The sequence below is a fragment of the Aspergillus campestris genome, assembly GCF_002847485.1.
Source record: "Aspergillus campestris IBT 28561 chromosome Unknown P168scaffold_2, whole genome shotgun sequence".
Lineage (NCBI taxonomy): Eukaryota > Fungi > Ascomycota > Eurotiomycetes > Eurotiales > Aspergillaceae > Aspergillus > Aspergillus campestris.
The window spans coordinates 1600613-1617552 of record NW_020194337.1 but is presented as its reverse complement, the minus strand read 5'-3'; the positions used below and the strand labels follow the sequence as shown (position 1 = coordinate 1617552).

The 16940-nt window shown below is 53.9% G+C and overlaps 4 protein-coding genes across 4 annotated transcripts; 1 reads left to right on the top strand and 3 right to left on the bottom strand.

Annotated features, from left to right (window-relative positions):
* The first annotated feature begins 70 nt into the window (after window positions 1–70).
* Window positions 71–1954, top strand: P168DRAFT_287931 (TPR domain protein). The gene has a single exon (XM_024836679.1). It carries the CDS (start codon window positions 159–161, stop codon window positions 1812–1814), a length of 1656 nt encoding a protein of 551 aa, XP_024696045.1. The 5' UTR covers window positions 71–158; the 3' UTR covers window positions 1815–1954.
* Window positions 1955–2251: 297 nt separating this feature from the next.
* On the bottom strand, window positions 2252–6717 carry P168DRAFT_248565 (40S ribosomal RACK1 domain-containing protein). Its single transcript, XM_024834125.1, has 9 exons — window positions 6425–6717; window positions 6183–6309; window positions 5780–6081; window positions 4771–5212; window positions 4181–4593; window positions 3750–4015; window positions 3416–3542; window positions 2993–3310; window positions 2252–2782 (listed from the first exon to the last, which is right to left on the bottom strand). Exons 1-9 carry the CDS (start codon window positions 6632–6634, stop codon window positions 2357–2359), a joined length of 2631 nt encoding a protein of 876 aa, XP_024696044.1. The 5' UTR covers window positions 6635–6717; the 3' UTR covers window positions 2252–2356.
* A 169-nt stretch (window positions 6718–6886) lies between these two features.
* On the bottom strand, window positions 6887–11139 carry P168DRAFT_287927 (uncharacterized protein). The gene has a single exon (XM_024836678.1). It carries the CDS (start codon window positions 10934–10936, stop codon window positions 7343–7345), a length of 3594 nt encoding a protein of 1197 aa, XP_024696043.1. The 5' UTR covers window positions 10937–11139; the 3' UTR covers window positions 6887–7342.
* A 4226-nt stretch (window positions 11140–15365) lies between these two features.
* P168DRAFT_315950 (uncharacterized protein) lies at window positions 15366–16469 on the bottom strand (the record flags this gene model as incomplete). Its single annotated transcript, XM_024839950.1, has 1 exon — window positions 15366–16469. One exon carries the CDS (start codon window positions 16467–16469, stop codon window positions 15366–15368), a length of 1104 nt encoding a protein of 367 aa, XP_024696042.1.
* Between the last annotated feature and the right edge of the window lie 471 nt (window positions 16470–16940).

The following is a 16940-nucleotide window of genomic DNA, read 5'->3' as shown; positions in this document are numbered from 1 at the left end:
GGAACAAATCCATCTTCGTCTTTTCCGACTTCACTTCTTCCACTTCCACTTCTCTTCATCCTCAGCTCCACCACGTTATATCTTACGACTCATACCGTCACTAGACCAACCTTCCAACTATCTACACATAGACTCACTCCAAACCACTCAATCCCACAATGCTGGGTACCGCAGCCCGGCACACCAGCCGATCCCTCACCCACAACCGCCACCACCTCACACGGCAACCCTTCTCAACACGCCTCCTCCAAAGACCCCAATCCGCACCCCGACAAGCCCTCTTCCAAAACATCAAAACCGCCCAGTCAACCCGCCCCATCTCGCAAGCCACCCACCGCTGGAAGCGCGGCTTCCGCGAAGCCTCCAAAGGCATCTGGCGCAAGAACCCCATCCTCCTCCCGCTCGCACTCTTCTCCCTCGCCGGCGCAACAGCCCTATTCACCTACGTCGCCTATGTCGAGTACACGACCGTCGGGCCCCAATACGTGCGGTTCCCGCCGCCCGTGGCGGACGCCCTGCGCACGGGCGTCTACTACACCGAGGTGGACATAAACCCGCCCAGGGCGCTCCAGGCGTACAAGGATGCGCTGCGCATGGCCCTCGAGATGGGCATGCACCCTTACTCGGATGAGGTGCTGGGCATCAAGTTCCAGACGGCAGCAATGTTGGAGAAGGCCGGGCTGATCAAGCCTGCGATTGAGGTGCTGGAGCGCGTCAAGAGGGAGATCCTCGAGTGGGTGGAAATGGGACATGCGATTGCGGGGACGGGCGGCGGCGTTTTCGACGTGGGCTTGACTGGGGAGGATAGCAAGGCTTTCGCTGCGCGGCAGCAGCAGCAGCGACGACAGCAGCAGCAACTTCAGGAGCCGGGCAAAGAATCAAAATTAGAGATCAGCGGCGAGGCCTCGCAGAACGTGGAAGATCTGCTCAAGATCGAAGCCCACGAGAGCGCCCTGCGCGACAAGGCCTTCAAAAAGGCCGTCGGCATCTGCATGAAGCTCGGCGAGCTCTACGCCAGCGACTACATCCAAGACGCCAAGGCAGCCGAGGCGTCCCAAGAAGCCGCCGTCGAGCTGTGCCTGAAGGAGCTGCAGCGCCGCCAACACCTGGGTCTCCCCATCGGCCGCAGCGGCCGCCCTACATTCTCCGACATGCGACAGGCGGCCCCAGCGAACAACGCCGACGATGACGACTCCGCCGCCGACAACGACGACGACAACCACATGGACCCCTGGCTCAACCTCACCGAGATCGCAACCGCGCTCACCCAACTCGCAGACACCTACAACGAGCGCGAGCAGTACGAGCTCGCGCTCCCGCTCTACGTGCGCGCCCTAGAAGTCCTCCGCATGGACGAGCGCGACGAAAAGACCAACAAAGACTACCCCTCATGCCGACAAGCCGTCCTCCTCAACGACATCGGCGGGACCCTCGCGCACCAAGCCCAAAGACGGGCCCCCACCGCCACCGCCCAAGCAGCCATCATCAAAGCCTTCCGCACCGCGAAGAAGGACGGCGAGACCGAGGACCCAGATATCGCCCAGCGCCGCGCGCTCCTCGCGCGGGGGATCCAGTTCCTGCACACAGCGCGCGACGTCTCGCAGCGGGTCCGGCCGCCCCTGCGCGACGAGGAATGCGACCTGTCGTGCTTGTTCGCGACGCTCAATCTGGGCGAGTTGGCGGGTGTGCAGGGTCGGCGCGAGGAGGCGTTCGCGTTGTTCCGGGAGACGGGGGAGATGGCGAAGAAGTTGGGATACCCTGATGTGGAGAAGATCGCGGAGGAGGGCATGGAGAGGGCGCAACGTTTGGAGTAGTTCTTCCCTTCTCTTCCCTCTTTTTTTTTTTATTTCTTTTTACCCTTCTTTTTCTTGTGTTTTGTAGAGGGTTTGTGGGGGATATTTGATGTAAAGTATATATGTATGGATCTATGGATCTGTACGGTGATTTGATGGAGTAAACCATTAGACATTGATTCTCTTCTCCAACTTATTTCATGGACAATACTACGCTAGACCTTATTCCATATCAAAGGGTATACCACCCACCTTGAACTCATAATATATATCTACGTACGAAGATGGACAAGAAAAGAGGAAAGTAGAGAAGTACAGGGTGCTGCTTCATTGCTCATGGACTCATACAACAACCAATAACACAGCCATAGTGTTCCTTTTTTGTGTGACTTATTTCGATCTTGTTCCTTTCTTTAAAAGTAAATCAAAGTGAAAAAAAGATATTGATATTTTTTTTTCTTTGGGATTCCCTCTTTCCGTAACGGAAAAATATTAAAAAAAAGAACAAAAAAACTCCCTCCGTCACATAAACCGAGCTCCCTTTGTTTTACCAACAAATTTTTCTAAGCCCGCGACATGACACCCCAGGCGCGGATCTTGTTGTCGGTGTAACCGGCGAACAGGGTCTGGCCGTCGGCGCTCCAGGCGAGAGAGACACACTCGGGCTCGTTGCTCTTCTTGCCCTTCTCGATGTACTCGGGCTTGAGCTCGTCGACCTTGCTCTTCTTCTCGAGGTCGAAGATGGTGATGCTGGTGGTGGTGGCGGCGCACAGCCAGTAGCGGTTGGGGGAGAAGACGAGGGCGTGGATCTCGTCGCCGGCGTGCAGGGAGTACAGGTGCTTGGACTCGTTGAGGTCCCACAGCATGGTGGTGCCGTCCTTGCCGCCCGAGGCGCAGAGCGATCCGTCGGGGGAGATGGTCACCGTGTTGATGTAGCCGGTGTGACCGATGTGGTCGGTCTGCAGACGGCAGGAAGCGAGCTCCCAGACCTATACAAGGATTAGTATTTTTTTCTCCCTTCATCCCACTTCTTGTATGTTCTTTTTCTCCTCTCAAGGAAAGTGAATATCCTCAGGCATTGGGTGATTGTTGGTCTCATGGCCATTGGCTCTGAAGTAGCAAATACGTAGTATGCAAACATCATTGGATATATCACTTTCCAAGAGAAGATAAAACGACAGAAAAATGATATAACATACCTTGACAAGCTTGTCCCAGCCAGCCGACACAATGACGGGGTTCTGGGGGTTGGGGCTGAAGCGGACGCAAGAGACCCAGTCGGAGTGGCCCTTATCGGTGATGGTGAACTTGCAGTCACCGAGGGTGTTCCAGAGCTTGATGGTGCGGTCACGCGAACCGGAGACAATCTGGCGGTTGTCGGCGGAGAAGGAGACGGAGAGGACGTCGTTGGTGTGGCCGGTGAAGGTGCGGGTCGACGCGCCGGAGGACAGCTCCCACAGACGGAGGGACTTGTCCCACGAGGCGGACAGAGCGTAGGCACCGTCGGAGGAGATCACCTATGTTCCCTATTAATCATCCATCTTTCTTCATGTCCACCTCCTCGTCCACCTCAGTCTGTGTCGGGTTTCTTCGGGATTCGAGGAGAAAGGTGAAAAACGTACACAGTCGGACACAATGTGGCTGTGGCCAACGAGCGACTTCTTGGGGTAACCGTAGGCCTGGTCGTCGCGGGTCAGGTTCCAGACGATCAGAGTCTTGTCGCGACTGCCGGAGAGCAGCATGTTGGGGCTAAATGCGAACGAAAGAGACAGAAGATCGAGTCAGAAAAAAAACGTGCCCATCATTCCAATCGCATATCAAATCAGATTCAATGCTCAAAATGCCCCTCCATCAATCACCCCGCCGAATTTTTCATTCTCCAACTCCATTCCAACCCATACATCCAAATGAGGGCATAAAAAAAAACATCAGAGGAAAAGAAATAGAGATCCTTACTTCTCCAGAGAGGTGGCAAGGGAAGTAACCCAGCCATTGTGGCCCTCGAGGGTGCCGCGAAGGACCAGCTGCTCAGACATGATCGGAGTTCCGGACGTGACGATGGGGAGGAGAGAGGGAGGGAGGAGGGGGAAAAGGGAGTGAGGGAACTGGGAAAAAGATGGCTCGTAACGACACAGTTTCGGGATCAGTATTGGCGATGAGGGAAACGCGGGATTGAGCCCTAGTCCGGTCCCGCTTTGGTTTGGGCTGTGCGTGGACCAGCCCTAGCTTAAGCGAGTCACGTGATATCACTTCTCCATCTATACAGCTTCATCTATACAGATACCTAGTACGGAGTATCTACCTTTGATATCTCCCTTTAATATCTCCACTTAATATACATAATCCCATAACTACAATAACTACAGAGTACCAATCTAGTCAAACACCTGCACCTGAGGCATCCGCCCTAACCCCTTCCCCCCACCCCGCTTCTTCTCCTTCGCCGCCTGGAATCCCGTCGCGCTGTTATCCCGCACATGCCGGCGTAACATCTCCAGGATCTCCGACTCCTTCCATCGCGTCGGCACCGGTCGGTACGCCGCCTTGAAGGCGCCCACCGTCTGCTTCCACTCGCCGCTCTTGGCGCCCGTACGCTGCCACGTATCCGTCAGCGTATCCTCCTTGGGGGAGTCCTCCGTAGGGGGATCCTGCGTCGCCCAGTAGTAGATGTCCCAGTCATTCTCGTCCAGAAATCGGTCGTACTCTTGCAGCTGTTCGCGCGACATGCTGCCGAGGTAGGCGTCGGCAAAGGTCGACATCAGCAGGTCGGACTCGAGGATGCCGCGCTTTCGGCTTTGGTCTGTATTGGTCAGCATCTATCTGTCCATCTTCGTAGTCGAATCGCTTTCCCCCGGGAGTTATCGGGGGATGTCAATGGGTCTTCCAATGTTGTAGAGTTCCCATCGCATTCCCGCCCCCCCGGTACCAGGGTACATTCCCAGGAAACATGAGCAGGGAAATAGTAAGGAAGACATACACAACAACCTAGCCCTCATGGTGGACACATCCTCGCCCTCCCTCTTCAACGGCTCAACCTTGAACGTAATGCCCTCCATCTCACCAACGCCCAACTCCGGCTTCTGCGGCCCGCTGCCCTGGCGGCCCCCCGTGAAGTGCTCGACCTTCCCGGGGTACGGATCAGCCGGTCGGTAGTCCGGGTCGACGGAGGAGATCATGTCGGGCGGGGCGGGCTGGTCGCCGACTTTGGGAAAGTCCTTTGTCATGGTTGAGGTCGTGTTGGGGATGGCTTGGTTTGGTTGCTGTTGCTTTTTCTTGTTGTTGGAGTCATTGTTGAGGCGAGGGGCCGAGGTGCCGAAGGCGCGGGTGAGGGTTGCTGTTGAGGCTGTTCGGAGGGGGAGCGCAGCGGGCCGGGCGAGGCGGCTGATTAGGGTCCTGGGGAGGGACATTATGAGTGTATGCTGTGTGATTCAATTGGAATGGTATAGGGAGTGGGAAGATGGGTTGGTTGGAGGAGTCGGGGAGAAGACGGAGAGTCTAGATAATTTCGGGATTGACATCATCCGGAGAAATGCGGGTGTTTGTTTGGTTTGTTTGGAGTACACCAAGCATTGCGGATTACATATAGGATTTCTAAAGTTAGTTACTCTGTAGATCTATTGATATACCAATAGCATATTGATACTGTCGAATGCAATATTGATAACAATTCGAATGCAGAGTCCAGCCTACTACATAACTACAACGCATAAACCAATATACCACATTCCTAGCTAGCATCATAGGTATTGAAACAGTGTACCGTGAAGAATATCCGAACTACATAAGGCTCCAAGCCAGACCAGAGTAAAGACCCCATCAATGCATCGAACTCCGCTGGTTATAAGCCACTCCTTTAACCTCCAACCAAAAGCAAGGTGGGTATAGTCCTCGTCTAGATGAGATGCTTGGATCTGCAAAATGTTAGTTTCCGCTTGAACAGGGCCAGAAGGAAACGAGAACAGAAAGAACAAAAAGAGAAGGAGAACGAACCGGAAATAAGCCCGCAGATAAATAACCTGCCACACGCCCAAACCCACCAACATCCCCATAGTGCCAAACGCGAACCACTTCACCCGCTCGTTCGTGCTCTCGTTCGTATCACGCAGCTTCTGCTCTCTCGACCGCAGGTACTCCATCTCGCTCACAATCTCAGAGACCATCTCCTCGATGCGGCGCAGGTCCGTCTCGACGGGCTTGAGCTTCTCCTGGACTTGAATGCTGGACCAATCGCGGGCGTCGGCGCCAATGTCAACGTCGAGTTCGATTGCGCGGCGGGGGTTGGAGTGGCCTTCTATATGGGGAGTCAGTTCATTTTCGCTCCTGTCAGGCACCCAGCTCTCAACGAGAGAAAAGGCATGATTTTAGATCGGAGGGGAAAGGAAGACGCACGCTGCGAAACAAGCTTATTCTCAAAACACACATCAAACGCCGTATCAGCGGGCGACGTGAAAGCCTGCCTCGTCTCGCCCACCACATCCTTCGGCCTCCCATGATCATTACCCAGCGCATCCTTGATCTAAGCCCAGCAAACACAACCCATTAGCAGACTGCCTCACCACACCTCAACCCCAACCATCCACAAATAGTGGACACATAGAGAGGACCAAATCCGGAGTAAAGGGAGAACATACATGCATATTAACAACCATCCCATCCCCCTTCTGACCATCCACAATAGCAGTAACAACAACCAGCTGATCCTTCATGACGAAGTTGCGAATACACCGCTCGTTCTTGCTGGTCGAGGCGAAGAGGTCGAATTTCAGGGCGGACGAGAGCTGCACGAGTAGCAGCAGCGTGAGGCCCAGGATGGACCTCAATGAGAGAGTGGGGGTCCCCATTGTGGACTGTATTGCAATGGGGGGGTTGATTGTGTTAGAGAAATGTTTAGGGGGAGGGAGTGAAGGAGACGGAAAGACAGCTGGTCCCGACGGGAGTCATTATTATTGATGCCACGCCGCGGCCAGCCCGTGGAGCAGTCCGTCGGGGGATTGTTGTTCCGGGGGTATGTATACCTGGCCGTTCGATATCTAGGTTTCCAGGTACCGATCTCCTTGACATGAAACTACAGTAGTCAATGATTTGAAGATGGATTTATGTAAATATCATATCTTATTGAAAGTTACATCCTAATCGCCAAGGCGAATTTCGTCATAAACAGTAGAGATAAAGTAACCAAATCTGGAGGATTCCGCCCATATCCATCACCAATCTGTACCCCTACCCAGCTCCAGACCTATTTCATTCAAAAGCAAAGCAACAAAAATAACAGAGAAGAGAATAAGGTATCAATGTAATAGATACATAACGAACGAAATCATAATCGAGTCGGGTATGTATGAAAATAGAAAAGGAGTATCAATAAATAAAAGGGGGAGATCAGAGTATGAAGGAGAGAATTATATCGGGAAATAAATCAAATCAAATAAGAGCAGTGAGATCATCATACGGCTCAGAACGCTGAAAGATACACATAGCGATTTTGGGTTCGAAAACGGAGGACGCGATCAACAAAACAACAGCCCACTCAAAGGATGTATGCCCGTCTTTTAGGCTTCAACCTTCTTGCGGCGCGACAGGAACCGCGAGAGGCTGCTCGAGGACGAGTCCTTGCTGCGGCCACCATAGGTCGACGCGCGATTCGCAGGCGGCTCCGGGGGCCCGGTGTTCCGGAGGAAGTCGGCCAACCCACCGGTCTCGGTCTTTCGTTCCGACACGGTGGACAACCCCGCGTTTCGCTCCATGCCCACCTTGGTCGCGTAGGTGGCTGGAGCGGGTACGGGCTCGGGTGGCTGTTGACGAAGGGAGGATCGGGACGGCTTTGCGGTCGGGCCACTGCGGAGGATGCGGGATCTCATACTCGACGCACTGGACATCCCACCGGAGCTCTTGGGGGGAGCGGTGTTGGTGTTGATAAGCAGCGGCTGCGGAGCGCTATCCACGGGAGGTGGCGCATTGCGCAGGAAGTCAGCCAGGCTTTCTTCCTGGGGCGGGGGCTTCGCGCCCTCCATCAGGAGCTCTTCGAGCTCTTCGTCCTCGTCGCTCAGGTCAATCGCGTAGGGGTCTCGCACCCGTCGCTGGGTGCGCAGGGGGAACGGGTTGTCTTCGGAGATCGCTTGCCCGACCGGCATGATACTATACCGCTTGGGCGGACCGCTCTGGGTCGTGGTCCGGTTGGAGGATTCCACGAGTCCCGTACGCGACCCGGTGGAGGCCGTGGATGGGGCAACCATCGAGTTCGCTCGGGTACTGGTTGCAAACGAGTGACCCGGGTCGGCGGCGCCGTGCTCCAGGGACTGCAAGTCGTCCGAATCCATGGTATCCCGGAACGGTGCGACGGTGCGCGGGATGCGATGCGCTCCCGACGTGGGCGGGCCCTCGCGGATAAAGTCGATCAGGTCGGATGTCTCGTCCCCCTTGGAGGTCGCCGCGGAGCGGGCTTGCAGCTTGGGGCCGGGAGCACGCGCGGTTGCGTTCGACGTCGCGCTGGCCGGGCGAGAAGAGAGCTTCCGCGATAGTTCCGTGGCGTCGGAGAATCGGCGCAGTTTGTTCGACTTCATCTTGAAACTGGTCCGGCCACTGCTCGGGCTAGCTGGAGCATCCGGCCCCGCCGATTTGAAGTTGGCAGAGTCACGGGTCGACGATGAAGGACCGGCCTTCGCTTCCCGCCCGGGGGCGCCCGGCCTTGACTGCGAAGGCACCCGGGGCATGATGGGCGTATGCTTGGGCCCCTCGGACGACTTGGAGGTCATCGGTCGTGGCACCGCCTCGCCGGGAGGAGCAGTAGTCTTGAGGAAATCGGCGAGGTCGGCCGTGGTCGATCGCTGAGGTTGCCGCCGAGGCGTAAAGTCGGGGAGTTCCATCTCTCTCACGCTCTTGGGGGTCAGGGTATAATGGATGGTCTCGTCACTGCGGATCAGGTCGTCTAACTCGGCGTCGTTCGTGGAGTGCTTGCTCGTCTCGGAGAATCGGCTCGTGTCGGAGGAAGTTCGCGCACGAAGCGAGCTTAGTCCCCTCAGGCGGTTCGACCGCTGGGAGCTGGACGATTCCGCCGTCAGCGGCCGCTTCTCGCGGCTACTGCTGACACTGGTGGATCGACTCAGCTTGGCGGGACCGGTCGTGGACGGGGCGGGAGACTGGCGCACAGGCACTCGCTGAACGGCAGCCCGCTCCGTCCGGGAGCTGGCGACGGATGGACTCGAGCGACCGGATGGGTGGTGCGATTCCAAAGCGAGAGGGGCGGGCTTGGGTCGGGTCCGCGGGCGGTCGGAAGATTCCAATGATAGCGGTCGGGGAAATTGGCCCAGCGACACCTCGCTGGTGGTGGATTGGGCGGTGGGCGGGGCGGACGAATCGGTGACATATAGATCGGTATCGGGCGTCTGGGAAGCGCCGCGATCGACGGCCGCCCCTTGCGTCGCGGGTTGGATCTCGATCACCGTCTGCATCAATCGCTCCGGGCGGCCACTCGACGTCTCATCTTGTCGAGCTGGGTAGTAGGTCGACATGCGCTTGGGCCGCTGCATGGAAACCAGCTTCGGTTTTTCGCACTGACCGTGGCCTTCGATGACTTCTGCCTCCACCTCAGGCTGGATTCGATCGCTCAACGCGTCCGACGACGCGTCGGTCGACCCGGCCTGACTGGTCACCACCTCAACCGACGCCCCGGAGAGCGATGACGTTGTGGCTGCCTCCGGAACCGCGCTAGCCTCCGTCGTTGACTCGTCACGCAGGTTCGCGACCGTGGACTTCGGGGCCGCGAATTCCTCGCCCCCCGCATCCTCCTCGTCGTGCTCGTACATGGTCTCCAGACGCCGACGCTCCTCGGACGCCGTGGGAGACGACCGCCCCGCGGGTTGTTCGGCGGCTTCGGTCGCGTCCTCGGCGGCGCTCGGGAGCGAGCGCGCTCGAACATGTCGGTTCGGCTGGCCACCCTGTGACATGGGTGTGATGGGCGAACTTCCACTGGAACAGGGCGATCGGGGTGGCAGAGTGAGGACCATTAGACTGTGCGGCCGCACCTTGTGGGCCACCATCGCCTGCACCACCTCTCCCCGGTCCATGTCATGCGATCCGCGGGAGCCTTCGATTTCCTGCACGTCGCGGTCCCCCAGAGGTAACGGGATCATGGCCGGGTCGGGCGCCGCCTCCTCGCCGGCCGCGACGCTGGACTTGGGGAGCCCGGGCATGGGACCCTGCATCGTGCGGCGTCGGATCGACTCCTTCGAGATGGCGCGCGACAAGGTAGGCGTCCGGACGCGCTTGCGCCAGGTGCGCCAGAGCCGGCCCAGCGTCGGGTTCAGGGCCAACTTCTCCATGTCATGATCCGCCACCACGAGCCGGTCGATGCTGGCGCGCGGGGCGCCGGACTCCGCCGCGGCATCGTCGTGGGCTTCATCGAGCTGCGCGGACAGTCGCGAGCGGGCCGTCTCGCCCGCGATCACGAGCGCTTGTTCCGCGATGTATTCAAGGATGGCGGTCAAGAAGATGGCGGCGGCCGGGGTGATGTTGCCGACGTGGTTTCCAAAGCGTCGCGGGGCGCCCGCGTCGTCGCCCAGGCCCTCTTGCGCGATGAACTCCTCCTCGTCGTCCTCCTCCATGTCGCCCAAGCGTGTGTACACCATGCAGCGCAGGCGGGTCAGTTTCCATGCCCGGACAATGTCGAAGTCTGCGCTCAGGGCGCGACCCCCGCGGAACTCCAGGTGCTCATCTTCGGGACCCCCGAGGTATTCGCTCAACTCGTCGTCCGCGGCGGAGACGACTTCCTTCGCCAGTCGCGGCTTGAGCACCTCGGCCACCGCGGGTCGGAGCGCCGCCAACTGTGCCGATTTCCCGGCGGCGAGAATATTATAGAGTAAGTGATCGAGAAACCCATTCAATGCGACCAAGGCCTCGGAGGTGACTAAAGCGCCGGAAGGGTTTTCCTCATTGTCGACCACGAAATCGGCGGTGTTGAACTCCTGATCCGAGGTGACGATCTGGGACGCGGCCGCCGCGGTGACAAAGGAGGGAGGGGGAGATGCTGGCGGCGGCGCGAGGAGGGTGGTGCGAGCAAACGTCGAATCGCTCGACATGCTGGTACTGCGCGAGCGCGAAATCGCTCTCCCGATCTCAAAGGGCTCGAGGCCTTTACTTTGCTGCATTCTTTCTTGACCAGAGAGAGGTCTCACATCCAGCAACGGGGGCTGGCCTCTCGATTGGGTAAGGCGGGGGAGGGGGGAAGGGGAGGGAAGGACGAGTCGGGATTGGATTCTTTTTATAAGGAAAGAAAGGAGCGTTCAAAGGCGATCGGGGCGGGGGAGGAATGCTGATCGGTGGGTTCGATTGGGGGACTTCAATGAATGAGGTCAGATTCTGGAAAGGAAAGGCTCTATCATCCTGATCATCCTGTCAGCATTAACGGGCCCGAATGATGCAACCCATACACAGCCCTGTTGGGGGCCCTTTCTTCCTCCGTCTGTTTCTTTTTTATTCAATCATTTTCTTTTCTCTTCCTTTCTTTTTTCTTTCTTTTTACTTTCTTTGTCGTCCTCAATTTAACCCCGCCTGATCGAGGCATTCCGCCATTACCGGCGACAGGCCCAAAGAGGAAACCGAGGACAAGAAAGAGAGCAGACCCCACGATAGTTCGCCACGAATTGTAAACGAGACGGGGGATGCAGTAGTGGGTGGAGAGTCAAGGAAATGCATGGACATACCCGTGTAACGAGAGCAAGGGAGGAAACGAGAAATATGGGGGGACCGTTCAAGGCCAATAAGCGGCATTCATAGCCTCCGCGATGTTGGAGGGGAAGGAAGCGAGTGTGTGAAGCGAGTGACGAAAAGAATGGAGAGGATGGAGCAGAGAATGAAGGAGAGAATGAAGAGGAGGAGAAGGAGAGAAGGAGGAGAAGAGTGAAGAGGCGAAGAGAAAAAGGAATCAGGAGGAGCCGATGCGATGGAGTGTGGAGAGAAGTTATTACTATTAGTAGTAGGACTGAGGGCTCACTACTTAGTCTACGGGGTACTCATCTTCCATTCTTCTGGATTTACATCTACTACTTTATTATTTTATTATTATTTTCTTGTGTATTTGATTTATTCTATTATATTTTATTTATCATATATATTATTGTAATATTATGATTATTCCAAATTAATTAAAGAAGAATGTATTGGATCGAGTATAACATCGGATCAGGAGACAAAACAGCGTCCAATGACAGGCGGTAAGATAAATTACCGATACCGTATCAGGGCCAACCGAACCGACTCCAGAGACCGCACGGGCAACCGCAGCACGAGGGATCCACTCTATCATAGGCTGTCGCTGGGAGTGTACGGATTAATACATGTTTCATCACTGTGCCGTACCATACTTCAAACACGTATTATGATATTCATTCTCTTGCAGAGTATGAACCCTCGAGGGATTGCGTGTCTATCGTCCTATACAGGAAACTCTAGATTGTCAACAACTCCAGTCAAATCCCAGTCGCCCTCGAGATAATAACCTGATAATAAACCCAGATGGCAAAAAAGGATATCCCGATTAAGAAGGAGGCAAAAATTATATATAACAATAATAATGATAATTTCCTCCCCCCCGACGATCTCCAGCAACTCCAACAATGATTAGGATTAAGCCCCGCCCCACCAACTAGTTGGAAGAAAGGGGGATCAATCTCCTACTATCCAGTCTCTGAGTTGTCCTTCTTCCATTCTCTCTTCTCGTTCGCTCATCCACTTTTTCTTTCCCTTTTCTTTTTCCCCACTGGGACTAATGCCGTACGAATCCACTTCGGAAAATTTGCCTCCCTAATTCAACTAGTGGTAAGGTCGCTGACGATTCTGTTGACTATGTATGTCAGGGCACCAGATCGCTATCGTATTTACTATCGCCATTCACCATACAAACAGTAACATGCGCTGTGGAAAATGGAATCCATTTGTTTTCCCTGTTGAAGATCGAGGATCAAAACTCTGTTGGTGACTATTGACGGGCCCTCCAAGTGTTGATTCGATCGGTTCAAGGGCTGGCCTGACGCCCGGTCCACCATGGTTCTCCTCCTGGGTCCTTCTGGGTCCTGGTGCAGAACAACAGTGTTGGAGACACTGTAGTACAAGGTAGTCTGTGGTTTGTATGTATGAATGAGACAGACAGACTCTGATCGAACCCTGGTTCACCCTTGGCTGGGAAAGTCTCCCGTGGCTACTGGCTAGGCCACGAGGTCTACATCATCCGATACATCATCAGCGGAGAGCGGATGATGTACCACTAACCATCCCAACTCCTCTATTTACCAATGGTGAGAGTCAGTGGTACACAGCGCGGAACTAAGAATCAGCCACTTTCTTGACTAGTTACCAGGAAACCACATAGCGACACCCATCTAAACCCACTAGTTGGTGATAGAAGCCCGGTTCTGACAAATTCCAGAATGCCCTAGCAGCCACCACGCGATCGATAGCATCCCAGAACCCAGTCTCCTGGGATCTGAGAGCATGAGTCTGAAAGAGTCCTTTGATCGCTGTATCACCGGTGGTTACTGGCCAGACCCTACTATTACTATTATTGTTGTACTATTATTACTACCAATGCTCATTTGCAGATGGTGTGCAAGTGGATCAATCAGTTGGGACCACCCTGTGGTTATTATGTGCGGTTGTGGTTCGTGATCGCCCTGCCGTGTACCGTGGTTGCGTCGACTGTGTGATATACTCGGTTGCTATAATTGCTATTGGATTGCTAGTTTTGGTTGTTGGGTGGGTTTTATTCTATTTATTTATCATTTCTTATATCATTTGGACTCGACTATTGTTTTCTACTTGCTTATTACGTAGTGAGTATCAGTCTGTAGTCTGTACCATACGTCCTGTGTAGTATTAGTATGCACATAGCCATTGATAACCAATACTAAAGCTTCACACTGTCTACACTCTATCATAGGTAAATTGGTATTTATTTACTTGTCCAAGTACCGATATGTACAAATCAGCTCTCAATAAAATCATAGTTATATACCTAAAATCTTCCAGAACCCTGCCGAAGGATCCCGCCAACCCATCACATCATGCTGACAAGAGACAATAAGCTCGCCCCCCCCCCCCGGTCACATTTCCAACTTCCCCAGGCTGTTCCGTTTCGAATTGTGCCCGGTCGGGGCTTGCACTGATTATACCGGTGGAAAGCTTCGTATATGTCTCCGTATATCTCGCTGGATAGCGCCTTACTTCGCCTAGTTGGGTGTGCTATAGCCCGGATTATATACAGCATTATATACAGCATTACGATGATGATAGTGTAGGGCCCAACCAACACATAGAATATCAAAACGTACCGTACCTTTGTAGATGTTAGGTACAGGAGTAATACGCAGATCAGCAATCGACAACTAAAAAATCGAATAGGAATAGATGCCTTTATAATAAGAGGCTGATCATGACTCGACAGTCAACCTGCATTCCCCAAGTCCAGAGTACCTACAGTTAAGTACCAAGGTGATACACCCATTCATCCGACACCAATTCAATGTTTTTCCCCAGACAGAGCATTGAAGAACCTAAACAATCAACATCAACATATAGAAACCGTCAATACCAAAACCAATAACCATAATCCCCCCTGCAGAGCGCAGACTCCACAAAAAGCGGTTGAATGAATCATGCATCCCGACCCAGCCAAAAGCAAAGTAAGGAAGTTAACTATGACCACCTCGGATAAGTATCATGATCGACAAAGCGACGCGGGTCGGCATCTCTACTTAGTCCTTAGTACTTACCACCTGTTGTACCTGTCTATATACGTGCCTACCTCCCTATGTAACGAGCTATCTACCTACCTACTTACCTACCTACCTACCTCCCTATATAGCTAGCTAGCTAGCTAATCCCTAGATAATACCTACTGCCTATTTCGTCCCAAGCTTGCCAAGTCTCGCCGTCTACGGAATACTATCTAGTGTCTAGTGTTTCTCAGGCTATGGCTGGTTGGTACGGTCCGCGATATAGGTGGGCCGGGATTGATTGGGATGCGCGCCCTGAGGGGACATACCCGGCTTTGGCTATTACGAGAATAGCATCCTTATGGATGCTGAAGGATTGTGGATTAGGGGGTATTTGCCTACTCCGGACTTAGTAGGAGCTTGAACAATAAACAGATAGGTTGGTAGGTAGGTAGCTAGCTGGCTGGCTGGCTGGCTGGCTGGCTAGGTGAGTAGAGATCGATCGATGACTGTCAGGTTCACGTGGCTCCTGATTTTTTTGTGTTTTGTGGAGCTATGCTGAAGAATGTTGGATCAGGGGTTAGGGTGGTACGTGCACTTCTATCCTACTCGGTAGTTGTTACTAGTTTGAGGGTTGAGGTTGTTTTTTTATGTTGAATTGCAAGCTATTTTAGAAATCACAAATAAAATCACTGATAAACCCGCTCGTAAGCATTGACATTCCTTTCGTAACCAATCGTGTAGAGGATCCGGCCTGATAAAAACACGGGACATGGGATCCGTTGAATTTTGATGTTCCCTCGTGGGAACAAAGAAAAAAGAGAAGAAGAGAGTAGGAAGAAAAGAAGAGGGAGGGAAATATTTTTAATCACCGTCCAAGGCACGTTTTCCAATGTTCAAGCGCATAGGCAATCCCACCGGCGAAGAAGCACAGCTCGTCCGCTCCAATGGTGACTCTGTCACTGGCGAGACGCTCCGAAAGAAGGTGTTCGATCTTTCCCACGAGGCCGTTCTGGGTGCATCGGTCGGCCTTCTTTTCGTCACTCATTCGCATGAGCTCGTCCAGCTCGCCGGCGATGAGGATGTGGGGGAATGTCCCAATCACGTGGTTGAGGGCGTGGTCCAGATAAACCCCACAGGGGCTGTCGGACTTCATGTACGGTGACTGCACCCCGCCCGATACGATGTCCTCGACCTGCTCGTGCAGCCGCAACTTGTAACTGGAATCGGCCACCCCGTTAATGCCGTTCATGTAGGCTGCAAAGATTCGCTTGTCCAGGTCGACAATGTCACGGCTGTGTTCTTCGGGTAGCTGCCGGACAATGTCGTAGAAAATCGCATGGGTGTCATTTTCAATGTCGTCGAGGTCGAGGTCATCAAGGGGGTCCTCTGATGCATTCTGGCCCAAGGCGCGAGCGCGTTCCATGATCTCATGGCAAGTCATTCCGCTATCGGCATCGGTTGTGTCCTCCGACGAACATTTGGGGGTTTCGATATAGACCACGTTGGGATCAAATCGTACATTGGATTCGAAGGAGATAAATGAACATTCCATAGATCCATCATCATCATCCTCCTCCTCCTCCTCTTCGGTATCGCTCATGGCGTCGGAGTCGGAGTCCCACGCCGTGATGTAGTACTCTTCGTCTTCATCTTCGTCCTCTTCGTCCGAGGAATCATCAAATTCATGGTCAGAAGCCTCGGAGGCATAACCAGACTCGGACTTCTCGTCCTCCTCTATTTCCGAGTAGGGTCTTTTCAAGATTGATTTCGGGGCGGGACGAGGAGGTGCCTCTGAGATAGATGATGAAGGCGTAACGGTCGTAGTATTCACCGAAGTTGGGTTAGTCGACGCGACAGATATCTCGTCCGAGCCATAACAGCTGTCCTGGGAGAATGAGATCTCAAGGTTGGAAAAGTTCGATGACAGAGACTCCCAGGACGACTGTTTATTCAAGAGCTGGGTGCCCATTTTGACGATCCGGAAATCAGGCACTTGCTGTAGAGTATAATCAAAGGTAGGGTCACCAAGAGAAAAGATGCAAATCGTAGACAGTAGTTGCCCCAAAGATACACCTTCCTTGGCGTATAGGTTAATATTTTTCGAGTTCGAGAAATGTGTTGTAAAGTGTTGGTTGATTCAGCGGTTGGCTTCGACGGCCTCCAAAAACGCGGGAGAGATCCATATTGAATCGCAAGGGCGAACACAGATTCACCTAATGGGAACCAGCAACGGCTCCGTTAAACGAGATAATCTGAGGATACATGGTGTTCACTTGATGAATTGACAATTTGATCCGTTGTTGTTGTTGCACATGCACTGGGGCGAGTTCTGGGCCTGTAAGGATGGAACCGAAGGCAGGTACCAACTTTTCTTTTTCTCGATCGGGGTTTTGTGTAGAGGCTGGCTGATGTGATACATATAGACCGAAGGACGTGAGGG

Coding starts and splice junctions, on each gene's coding strand:
- P168DRAFT_248565 (XM_024834125.1), bottom strand. CDS start 6,634: ATGGGGACCCCCACTCTCTCATTGAGGTCCATCCTGGGCCTCACGCTG. Junction 5,213..5,779: donor TGCGGGCTTATTTCCGGTTC/GTTCTCCTTCTC, acceptor TGAATCACACAG/CATACACTCATAATGTCCCT. Junction 2,783..2,992: donor GCTGGGACAAGCTTGTCAAG/GTATGTTATATC, acceptor ATCCTTGTATAG/GTCTGGGAGCTCGCTTCCTG.
- P168DRAFT_287927 (XM_024836678.1), bottom strand. CDS start 10,936: ATGCAGCAAAGTAAAGGCCTCGAGCCCTTTGAGATCGGGAGAGCGATT.
- P168DRAFT_287931 (XM_024836679.1), top strand. CDS start 159: ATGCTGGGTACCGCAGCCCGGCACACCAGCCGATCCCTCACCCACAAC.